We start from the raw sequence: 12424 nt of genomic DNA on the forward strand, positions 1-12424 counted from the left end.
AAGCTACACTTGAGCTGTGCGGATACGTGAGTGTGAGTAGACACGCTGGCTTAAATGAATGGTGCTGTGGCATCACACACACAAACACACACAGTAACTTTCCTTTTTCTGCAATTTTTTTTTTGTCCTGAAAACTAAATTGAATCCATTTTCCAGAACATTTAGTCAATTTCAGACTTCCAAATCAAAGAATTTTTCAACAAAGACCCCAAGCTTCTCAGAGTTTAAATTTAAAAAAAGAAAGCAGGCAAAACCTGTAGTTAACTTTGACACACTCCAAAAAGGCAAATCACTAGGAAATGCGGCAGAAATTAAATAAATAGAAAGCCTAACATGAGGCACAAAAACAAGAGGAGACTTATGGTGTGGCCAGCAGAGGCATTCAAACGTTTCGTCAGCAGGATTCCAGCCAACCTCCGAAGCTCACTTTTATAAGCCAGCCCCAGGCATCCCAGAGCAAGATGTAGCTGTGTAGTCTACTTCTCCTTAGCTGCTTTAGGGGGGCTGGCAACGTGGCTCAGCAGGCTTGCCCCAGAGCCATGGCAAAGAATGGACTTGTAATTTGCATCCTGGTGATCACCTTACTCCTGGACCAGACCACCAGCCACACGTCCAGATTAAAAGCCAGGAAGCACAGCAAACGTCGAGTGAGAGGTAATGGGGCTTCTCAGTCAAGCAAAATTCTAGGCTTACACAGTGTGGGGAGGTTCTGGACAATGTTAATTTCCAAACTCCTCCAGGAGACTGTCTTTGGTGATGGCACCATGCCATCATCCCTATATGGCATTTCAGGGGATTAAGTGAACTTTTAATTCTCTGGGATACTTTATTTTAAAGTAACAAGGCTGCTGGGTTTAAAAAAAAAAAAAACAGGGAAAAAATTTGATAAGAATTCTGTGTTGTATATTTTTTGTTAGGTGGGCTTAAATAGAATGTGCTTCAGAGGAAGCTCACCTGGCTATCTGAACATCTGGTGTTATTAATATGGGGCAAGAGGAACGTATTAACAGAGCACACTGTTTCACTAGTAGATATTGACTAACTCAATTCAGTTATATTTTAAGATAACTATAATCTTATTCAATGTGTAGCAGAAGATAGAGCTGTTGGTAATTGTGACTTCTTGTTTTGTCATTAGTCATCATTAGCTGTATTTCCATATCCTTGGCAGCATAAGGACAACATATACCATATATTTAAACTTTTTCATGTCAGAGACATTGAATCTCTCCAACTTAGAAAAGTCAATATGTAAAGTCATCTAGTATTTGAAGGCATTGCGATGCAAAATTGAATCTCCCGGCAACCTCAAATTTTGAGTCACTTGAATTGGGTTAACAGGTTAAAGAAATTGAAAAGAGCAATGATGATAGCGAGGTGTTCGCAATATGTTGAAATCTAAGCAAAAGAAAACAACAAGACACAGGGTCACGTTTTATCACATCCTCTGCATCATTTTCATTTCAGGATATTTCAGATTATGACTTTATTTCCTTATTTTCACTTCATTTGTAACAACACACGCACAAATTTCAACAAGGTTAAAGTCTATTTGACATGACAGATGGCTGGGGGGTAAAAAAGGGGTCTTGTGCTTTAATGATTATAAAGTACCATTTTTCAGGGACACTTATTTACAAAATTAAGGTCTGGTGCAAGGTTGTTTTTTACTTGTTTTTTTTTTTTTTTTTTGAGACAGTCTCGCTCTGTCGCCCAGGCTGGAGTGAAGTGGCACAATCTTGGCTCACTGCAACCTCCACCTCCTGGGTTCACGCCATTCTCCTGCCTCAGCCTCGCAAGTAGCTGGGACTACAGGTGCCTGCCACCACGCTCGGCTAATTTTTTGTATTTTTAGGAGAGACAAGGTTTCACTGTGTTAGCCAGGATGATCTCAATCTCCTGACCTCGTGATTCGTCAGCCTCGACCTCCCAAAGTGCTGGGACTACAGGCGTGAGCCACCGCACCCGGCTAGTGCAAGGTTTCTTAAGTGGAATCTTTTTTCCTTACGAAATACTGTACTTCTTTCAGTGAAAGATTAAAATATTTCTCATGAGTAGATGGAACATATTGCTAAAGATGATATCAAAAGGAGAGGGGAGAGAGAAGATACTGGGTGATATGGCACATTTCTGTAGCCAGCGTTTCTTCACCCCTGGATGGAGTGGCACTCCTCATGAGAGTGGTGATCACCCAGTAGGAATGTGTGAAGAGGGTCTGAACGTGACTGCGTGTGCATGTGGGTGCTGTGTGGGTGTTTCTGAAGTAATTGCAGCTTAGGTCACATCCAGGTTATCCAGGGGCCTCCCTCCCCTTCCTCCTACCACTCTCTTCTCTCTCCCCACCTTCTTTCCCACTTCTTTACCCCCTTCTTCCCCACTCTCTCCCTCATAAACACATGCGCATGCAAATGTTTAAAAAAAAAATACTGACTGGGTACACACCTCTTAAATGTCATTCCCCCAATATAGTTTTTGCTACTTTTTGCCATTAAGTCCAAGAAAGTAGATTCTACAGTAGGTGAAGCAATAAACCTAAACCGGTCAAGCGATTATATCCCCACCCATCCATACACTTTTAAAACAGTTTAAGTACCTTGAAATATAATAATACCAGTGTTTACGAGATCAAAAGTGAAAGCCATCTTCTCTCTCCCAATCCTCACCACAAAATTATCCACTATTAACTATCAGGTAATACTATTCCCAGAAGTTTTGTGCTTTGTTTTTTGTAGGGTTGTTTGTTTTGAGACAGAGTCTCACTCTGTCACCCGGGCTGGAGTGCAGTGCTGTGATCTCGGCTCACCGCAACCTCTACCTGCCAGGTTCAAACAATTCTAGTGCCTCAGCCTCTCAAGTAGCTGGGACTACAGGTGCTCGCCACCATGCCCAGGTGATATTTGTACATACCTACTTTTTCGTATAGATGGGGTTTCACCATGTTGGCCAGGCTAGTCTCAAACTCCTGACCACAGGTGATGGGATTGCAGGCGTGAGCCATCATACCCGGCCTATTCCCAGAGTTTTTAAATGCACAATTAAAATACGTATTTTTAACAAATTAAGAATTGGCCATTCAGAATGTTTGGCTAGGCAAATAAATTTATTTCATCTATTAAACCTTGGATAGTTACCAGTGTAAGCAATACTTTATTCATTTTAACAGCTGCATAATATTCCATTGTTTGGATGGGTCATCACTTAATCGGATCTCTCCCAATACATCTCTTTTTGATTCAATAGCCCCAAGTAACTGCTTTGCACACATATTGCTCCCCATGTTAGGATGCTATGAGACATTTCCAGAAGTAAAATTGCAGGTTAATTATACTTTCTAATTGTCCCTCCAAATGATAACACCAATCCATCTTCTGTGTATGGGAGTGCCCATTCCCATATACTTTGACAACCCAACATCATATAATGGTTTTACTGGCCATGTCTTCTGGGAATGATTTTTGTGTTTCTACACTATGTCTACCTCTGGAGAGCAACAATAAAATGAAAGGGAGCCTTCTGGAGGACACAAAACAGCAATTGAATAATTTAGCTTCAAACACAAAATCTCTCTGGTACTTGCTTCATAGGTCTCAATTTATGTGTTGCATTAATGAATAAAATATGACTTTCACAGCTCAGTAGTTGTCCTACATATTCCCTTTGTTTGTTGTACACAAAAGACATCTACATCAGGTACAAAGGATGGAAGCTACAGCCCAGTCCCTGGATAATGAATTTCATAACCATCTCCCAGGAGCCTAATATCAATTCATGTGTCTTCATGTTAATTACAATGTTTACAAACTCCCAGTGGAGACCACTTATTTAAGGAGAATGGAGCAGGAAGCTCAGAGGGATGGGGGATGACATTTTTAGAGGTGACAGCTTATACCTGGGAAGCAAGTCTTCAGTAGTCTTTGCAAGCTCGGCCCCCACCAGCTGATGAATTTGCATTCTGAATGCACCCTTACATTTTTTCTGGATTAAATGGTCATGTAGATAAAAATCTTTGGGTTATAGTAGTTCTGAGCTGAGCTGTGGGAAGCTTTGAGAACTGATGTGTAGCATTAAGTAAAAGAGAGGCAGGGGCCACCCCTGGATATTCCAGAAGACAGCTTCCTAACCCAAAAGAGGAAACATCTGGCTTATGAAGCACATGTTTAAGGGGACAGTGAACTAGCACGTGTGAATTTTAGACTGTCCTGAAAAATCCAATACAGAACATAGACTCCCTCCATGTCATCCTCACAAAGCAGCAGCTGGGGACAGTTCATACCAAGCTTTAAGTATCTTCTCTGTCTGGGGCCATGTGCTCAGGACCAAGAAGGTAGAGGCAATCGCTGTGCAGAAGCAGGTAAGAGGGATGAAAGGAGAACAGGCCGGGAGCCGGGCAAATTCAAATCCCAATTCTGCACTTTACTAGCTGGGTGACCTTCAGCAGGTGAATTCAGCTTTCTGGGACTCTATTTCTTCAGCAGAATGGAGACAATGATAGTGTCTCTCTCAAAACACTACTGAAAGAATTGATCTCTGACAAACAGTATGGAGGCTTTTAATAATTTTTATTATGATTTATAATTCCTGCTTTTGAAGACCTCACAAGCTGCCAATCTCTAAGAGAATCCTTATTACGCCTGAAATTTCAATTTAGAAAAGATTGCTTGTTTTCTGCCACTTACGTATAGCCAAGATTGGTCAAGGACAGCTATAAAGATCCTTTAGCCTCATCCGGGAATATACAAGACTGAAGTTGCTAATACCTAATATAGACGTATTTCTATATGAGCCTTTAGCACTTAACCCTGCTAGTAGCCACCATACCTGAGGCATGGGTTGAGTAGGAACACTGGGGACAGGGGACATGGGGACCCAAATCAGTCAGAGTATGAATTCTGCCACGTATCTTTCGACACACTCTCATTGGACTTGTCCTCATTCTTCAATGGGAATCCAATTTTTCTCCCTTCGTAGCTATGTTTGAAGAGCAAGTGAAAACAATTTTGTATACCATAAAGTGTGTATTCACTAGACTATATTATGAACACCTATTATGTGCCAAGCATCATGTTAAGCATCAGAAGCACCAAGAATAATAAGGCAGATGAAATAAGGCAAAATAAAGAATAGAAAATATAGAGAATACTCTATAAAATATGGAATAAAATAAAATGTGAACTGAGACTAGAGAATGAAGAAAAATAAGTTTCAAAGAAAGATTAGCAGAAGGGATACTAAATAATAGGATAACCAGGAAAGCCTTCTCAGAAGAGGAGATATTTAAGCTTGCTAAGAATACAGGAAAGCGCTGGAGCAAGAGTGATCCTAGCAGAAGGAACGCACAGGAAAGATGACATTGAGCTCATTCTCAGATGACCCTCAAAGTCAACAAGTCTAAAGTAACAGGATGGGACTGGAGAGACAGAAGGAGCCTCATCTCACAGAAGGACCTTCTAGAATTATGATCGCCATGAAGCTCTTAGGAATCTTACTGTCCAAGTTATTTTCTTTTTCTTTTTTTCCTTCCTCCTTTCCTTCTTTCATCGTCTTTTGTTTGTTTGGTTGGTTTCTTTTTCAGACAGAGTTTCACTCCCTCACCAAGGCTGGAGTGCAGAGCCACGATCTCTGCTCACTGCAACCTCTGCCTCTCAAGTTGAAGCAATTCTCATGCCTCACCTTCCCAAATAGCTGGAATTACAGGCACTCAACACCACGGCCAGCTAATTTTTATACTTTCAGTAGAGACAGGGTTTTGCTATGTTGGCCAGGCTGATCTTGAACTCCTGGCCTCAAGTGATCCACCCGCCTTGGCCTCCCAAAGTGCTGGGATTACAGGCGTGAGCCACTTTGCCAACCCCAAGTTATTTTCATGCATTATTTTTTGTATACACTAGGCTCAGGTTCACCAAAACCACTATTGCCTCGGGTCCTACATTCCAAAGCTTGATTTTATTTTAATCATATGCTTTTCATCCACCTACCCCATCCCACCCTAAAATTTTCCCCAGACAAGGATGGAGATCTGAAGACACAAATTGAAAAGCTCTGGACAGAAGTCAACGCCTTGAAGGAAATGCAAGCCCTGCAGACAGGTAAGGTGCAGACCTTCTCAGTGCCTTGTCCCAAAGGAGACAGGAAAATTTCTGGGTCAATTTCTGGGGAACGGCTTTTTAAAAGAAACATTTACAAATCAACAATGTGGCCAATAGGCCATTGGGGGTAATTGGGATTATCCCCAATGCTGGGAGATGATTGTTTTAGGAAATCAGCTTCGTTTACAACCCCATTCTCCTATATATGGGTGGTAAAGAAATAAAAATAAGTAGTTCAGGAATACATTTGAAAAGTCAGTCCATACTTATTGTCTAAAGAGTAGTGAAACAGAATGAAGCAAGTATGAAATGACTAAAATGATTAGCATTTATTGTATGATAGCTAAGTGCCTATCAGGCCGCCAGGACTCACTCGGGCCACACCCAGCCTAAGATGCTGGAAGGACATGGGTTAGAACCGCAGCTTGCCAACAGGGCAGCGCCAGTGTTCCTTCCCACAGTCATGCAGCCACATGCGCTACTGCCCAGGAGCTATTCTTCATGGGGTGAGGAAGCGAGCCATGCGGGCAGGTTCGGAAACAGCCCTGGTTTACAAGGGTCATCCCCCAAGGAGCTAATATCCTTTGTAGCAATTTCAAAAGCAGGGTGTTGAGGGTCCTCACAAGAGACCTACCTCATTACAAGTTACTGCCTTCAGGGAAGACTGAAGTTATGGCTTTCCATCAAGTATTCATAACTCCCAGGCCGGATGCCTGTTACCAACCTGGGGTCATTTTTACCACAAGCAATGTTGCCTAGTAACAAGGGTGACACACTCCCTTTATCAGGTTTCCAGGGGAACAGAATTAGAAAGTTAAAAGACAGTCAAATGCTTATGCAGGTGAGTTTTGTTCATCCTTTACCCATAGTCAGGTACTAGAAATTCTTTATAAACACAAATCCATTAATCCTCCAGCAACTTAAGCTATCATGATCCTGATTTTACAGATGAGGAAAGTGAGGCACAAAGAAGGTAAGTAATTTGTTCAAGATATATACAGCTAGTTAAACGTTGGAGATGAGACCTAAACCCAGGCACTACGGGCTCTGAGGCCTGACTCTCCAATGCTATGGCCTAAAACTATCTTTATGCTTGGTTTATCCTGAATAATCTAAACAATATTACCAAGGCTCAGTTATCTGCTTAAGAAAACCACTGTCTCTCCACACGCAAAACTAGAATTTAATTCATTAATTAATTTATTTATTTTTGAGAGAGGGAGTCTTGCACTGTCGCCCGGGCTGGAGTACAATGGTGCAATCTCAGCTCACTGCAACCTCTGCCTCCCAGGTTCGCATGATTCTCCTGCTTCAGCCTCCCGAGCAGCTGGGATTATAGGCACACACCACCCCATGCAGCTAATTTTTTGTATTTTTAGTACAAATGGGGTTTCACTATGTTGGCCAGACTGGTCTTGAACGCTTGACCTTGTGATCTGCCCGCCTCTGCCTCCCTAAGTGCTGGGATTATAGGTGTGAGCCACCACATCCAGCATTTTTTTAAAAATAAATATTAAATACCATCTAGTTCCAAAACTCACAAAGAAATCCAGCACATAAATGGAGCTACACAGAGTACCCAGCATGTATATATCAGAACAGCATGAGGTTTAAGGCCATGTCTTGGGATAGGGCAGACCAGCGTTTGGGTAGCTGTGATCTCACATGCTGCAAAAATTACTTCATTTAAAAAAATGTGGCTGGGCGCCGTGGCTCACACCTGTAATCCCAGCACTTTGGGAGGCCGAGGCGGGCAGATCGTGAGGTCAGGAGATGGAGACCATCCTGGCTAACACGGTGAAACCCCGTCTCTACTAAAAATACAAAAAATTAGCCAGGCGTGGTGGCGAGCACCTATATAGTCCCAACTACTCGGGAGGCTGAGGCAGGAGAATGGCGTGAATCCGGGAGGCGGAGCTTGCAGTGAGCCAAGATCGCGCCACTGCACTCCAGCCTGGGCGACAGAGCGAGACTCCATCTCAAAAAAAAAAAAGAAAAGAAAAACGCTAAGGTGTTACAAGTAACAACTTCTCTAAGCCTAAATATCCTGATATGTAAAATAGGGGTAATAAAATGCAACTTCATGGGGTTGTCAAGATTATGTGACTTAATTTATGTAAAGGTATGTTGTCTGGCACATAGAAAATTGTAATCGTTGTCTCATCATTATCATACTTCATTCCGCAAATACTTATTGCTATTTGCCAGGTCCAGCCCTAGTCATAATACACTCAAAATGCATCTTCATATGTTAAATTTCACATCTTCACAGTCTGTCTCCGAGGCACTAAAGTTCACAAGAAATGCTACCTTGCTTCAGAAGGTTTGAAGCATTTCCATGAGGCCAATGAAGACTGCATTTCCAAAGGAGGAATCCTGGTTATCCCCAGGAACTCCGACGAAATCAACGCCCTCCGAGACTATGGGAAAAGGAGCCTGCCAGGTGTCAATGACTTTTGGCTGGGCATCAATGACATGGTCACGGAAGGCAAGTTTGTTGATGTCAATGGAGTGGCTATCTCCTTCCTCAACTGGGACCGTGCACAGCCTAACGGTGGCAAGCGGGAAAACTGTGTCCTATTCTCCCAATCAGCTCAGGGCAAGTGGAGTGACGAGGCCTGTCGCAGCAGCAAGAGGTACATATGTGAGTTCAGCATCCCTCAATAGGCCTTTCTGCAATGTGTCCTCCAAGCAAGATTCATCATAACTTATAGGTTGATGATCTCTAAGAAGATTGTAATTTTAATTATCAAAAAATTGCAACCAAGATCAACGTCCATAGCAATACGACAGCGTCAGCCAATTTTGCTAACACATTTCTTTGGGATTTTGCCCTTCCTGGGGTATGGGGGATCAGAAATATTGATCCATGTGCACGCAGATAAAATGGCTTCTGCTAAACAGACTAAAATCTTTCTCTCTAGTCTTTCTGACTTGTATAAACCGAGTCTGTTTTCAAAAAATCACAGTAGCAATGCATCTCATCACTCCAGAAAAGCAAGCTTAGGCTACCTGAAAGATTTTTCCTTGGGAAGTTTAGCATATATTTGATTAACAAGAATTCCCTAAATCAGAGACTCTAGGGGCTATATAATCCAAAAACTTTACAGCCTGTTGCTCATCCTGTCCCATGCTGGCAATAATACCTTGTTAGCCCGTTACCCTTTTTTTGAATTGCTCCATCTCCTGGTGGGACTTGTATCTTGTCTGCCATATCAGAACACAAATCCCTGAAGAGGTTCTGATGTTTTTTTCCTTCATGCCTACCCATTTTCTGGAAGTTTACAACCGCAATTTGAAAGGAAATGACAAGGTGCATATGTGATCAATTTTCATTCCCACCACTGCATTACAACCTCTAACTTAAATGGGTAACCCTAAGGCAGATCAAAGAAGCAGATTGCATGATAAAGGGAAATAGAAAAAAAGAACCTATATTTATTTTGCTTTAGCATTCTTACTCTCATCTTTTATGAGATTGAGAGTGGATTTAAGTATACAAAAATGTAAAAAAGGAAACGTATTTTTTTTTTAGCCATCATTATAATATTTAAGTCTATTGTGGGCAACCGATCTTTGAAAGCTGAAAACTGAATTTAAAGAATGCTATCTTGGAAAACTGCATACGTCTATGCAATTTTTTATTCTGCCAAGTGCTATTCTGCTTGTTTAACTAGATTGTACAAAATAACTTCGTTGCTTAATATTAAATTACAACGTTTAGACTTGGAGGGAAATGGGCTATTTAGAAGCAAACAATTTTAAATATATTCTGTTCTTCAAAAAAATAGTTTTTAAACATTGAATGTGTTTTGTGAACAATATCCCACTTTGCAAACTTCAACTATACATGCTTGGAATTAAGTTTTAGCTCTTTTCATTGCTCAATAATAAACCCTGAATTCTAATCAATAGAAAATGTGTTCGAGTGTTAATTACAGTTATTCAAACTATGTTGGTTTATATCAAACTTGGCAAAGTTTGAGGGGAATTACCCTGAATTTAATCAAACTGGTGATTCGGATATATTCAGAGAACAATTTTACCTGGCAATGAAGAGGTATGGTCTGGCTAGAGGAGGGAAACTTTTAAAAAATTTTACCTGCAGAGGCTTGGCGCAGTGGCTCACGCCTGTAATCCCAGCTCTTTGGGAAGCTGAGGTGGGTGTATCACTTGAGCTCAAGTGTTCAAGACCAACCTGGGCAACCTGGCAAAACCCTCTCTCTACACAAAGTACCAAAATAAACCAAGTGTGGTAAGACACGCCTGTAATCCCAGCTACTCAGGAGACTGAGGTGGGAGGATTTATTGCACTCAGGAAGCTGAGGCTACAATGAGCTCAGATTGTGCCACTACACTCCAGCCTGGGTGACAGAGCAAGACCTTGTCTCAAAACAACAAAAAATGTAGCTGGAATTATATCTGGTTGACCTTGGCCAACTCCCTACTTCCAACATAACCACAGTCTTCCTAAAGATAATGACCATAATGAAATGGGTGGACACTGGTGAGTAAGTACATTCTCTTCACATTTCAGGTACTATGCTAGATCTTATATAATTCTCATTTATCTTGAGAACAACCCTGAGAATTCAACCCTGAGAATTAGGCTCTAGAATCGTTTCATATTACAGAAGAAGGAAAATAAGAGAGATAAGTCGCCCTAAGTCACATGCCAAGACATAGTGGAACTGTCACTGGAACTTAACAAGCTGACTCAGATCCTGTATCCTTAGTAACCATGGGGAGCAATAAAAGGTAAAGCTCATTCAGAAAAGCAATGGGAGTGGTTGTAATCCAGCATCTCGATTTCCTCAGGTGAAGTAACAATTTGGACTAACAGCTGACCTTGAGAAGCATTCAGTCTGAGGCCACTTCACAGAAGGTGTTTTTCCTTCCCCCTTTGCAAGGGCCCAAATAAAGACAAAGGCAACCACTGTTACTGAGCATGGTGGTTCAAGCCCCTAATCCCAACGACATCAGGGACTGACGCAGGAGGATCACTTGAGGCCAGGAGTTCAAGACCAGCCTGGGCAACACAGCAAGACATGGTCTCTGAAAAAAAATTTAAAAACTAGCCAGGTGTGATGGCACATGACTGGAGTCCCAGCTACTTGGGAGGCTGAGGCAGCGGGATTGCTTGAGCCCAGGAGTTCGAGGCTACAAGGAGCCATGATTGTATGACTTGACTCCAGCCTGGGCAACAGACAGAGTGAGACCCTATCTATTAGAAAAAAAAAAAAAAGAAAGAAAGAAAGAAAAAGAAAAAGAGACAACATTTGAAGATGATCCATTAAATAAGGGAATCCTTCCCAAAGTGTCTCAACAAGACCAAGCAAGTAAGTTAATGCAAAGGAATAGATGAAGGTTAGTGACATCAAGATGAGGGTTAGCGAATATCAAGATCAGTTAGCAAGACAAAGTGCAGATGATGGGAAACAGCAAAACTGGAAGGAATGGATTAAGAGATTAACTGGTTTGTTCCTGGGTCTAACTCATGACCTTGACTGTTACTTAACCAACAAACCAGCTGAAAGCCACACCCACAACATTCCCTAACCTAGACTTCTCTTTGGTCTGATTTGCCTAGTGGGTAATATCCAGCAAACAACTGGTCTTCAGGCAGGAATAAGAAATCGTTTATAACTCTCAAGCCAACTTTTTTTTTTTTTTTTTTTTTTTTGAGGCAGGGTCTTGGTTTGTCACCCAGGCTGCAGTGCAATGGCACAAACATGGCTCATTGCAGCCTCAACCTCCTGGGCTCAAAGTAGCAGAGACCACAGGCATGTGCCATCATGCCCAGCTAATTTTTACTTTTGTAGAGACAGGGGTCTTGCCATATTGCCCAGGCTGGTCTAGAACTCCTGGGCTCAGGCGATCTTCCCGCCTCAGCCTTCCAAACCTCTGGGATTACAGGCATAAGCCCATGCTCCCAGCCTCAGGCCAACTCTTATGTCTCCATAAAAAGCTGTCTGGACTACAGGGTAGAGAAACATCCCGAAGCCTGGTGGAAATAATGACATAAGCAATTAGCAATGTCTCCCCAACAAGGTCATGGTCAGAGGATGTGAACATTGTATCATGTAAGTGTCAGGTGATAAAACTTTGACTGTAAGTGACATCTTCGGGAAGATAGGCATTTCCCATCTTCCTGAGGATGTCAGTTACATTCGAAGCCCAAACAGTCTAGGCTCCCCATAAACCTTACCAGGAAGCTGATTCTAATCTTTAGAACAGTGCTTCTCCAACTTTTAAACGCTTGCAGATCACCTGAGGCCCTTGTCAAACCACAGATCCCATGGGGCTGGGCTGATTCCAACAAGCTCCCAGTGGACACC

The 12424-nt window shown here is 42.0% G+C and overlaps 1 protein-coding gene across 1 annotated transcript; it reads left to right on the top strand.

The window, feature by feature from the left end:
- The first annotated feature begins 456 nt into the window (after nucleotides 1-456).
- Nucleotides 457-10000, top strand: CLEC3A (C-type lectin domain family 3 member A). Its single transcript, XM_003259981.3, has 3 exons — nucleotides 457-654; nucleotides 6003-6086; nucleotides 8359-10000. The coding sequence occupies exons 1-3, from the start codon at nucleotides 540-542 to the stop codon at nucleotides 8751-8753; spliced, it is 594 nt and encodes a 197-aa protein (XP_003260029.1). The 5' UTR covers nucleotides 457-539; the 3' UTR covers nucleotides 8754-10000.
- Nucleotides 10001-12424: the final 2424 nt, after the last annotated feature.

The sequence above is a fragment of the Nomascus leucogenys genome, chromosome 2 (assembly GCF_006542625.1).
Source record: "Nomascus leucogenys isolate Asia chromosome 2, Asia_NLE_v1, whole genome shotgun sequence".
Taxonomy (NCBI): Eukaryota; Metazoa; Chordata; class Mammalia; order Primates; family Hylobatidae; genus Nomascus; species Nomascus leucogenys.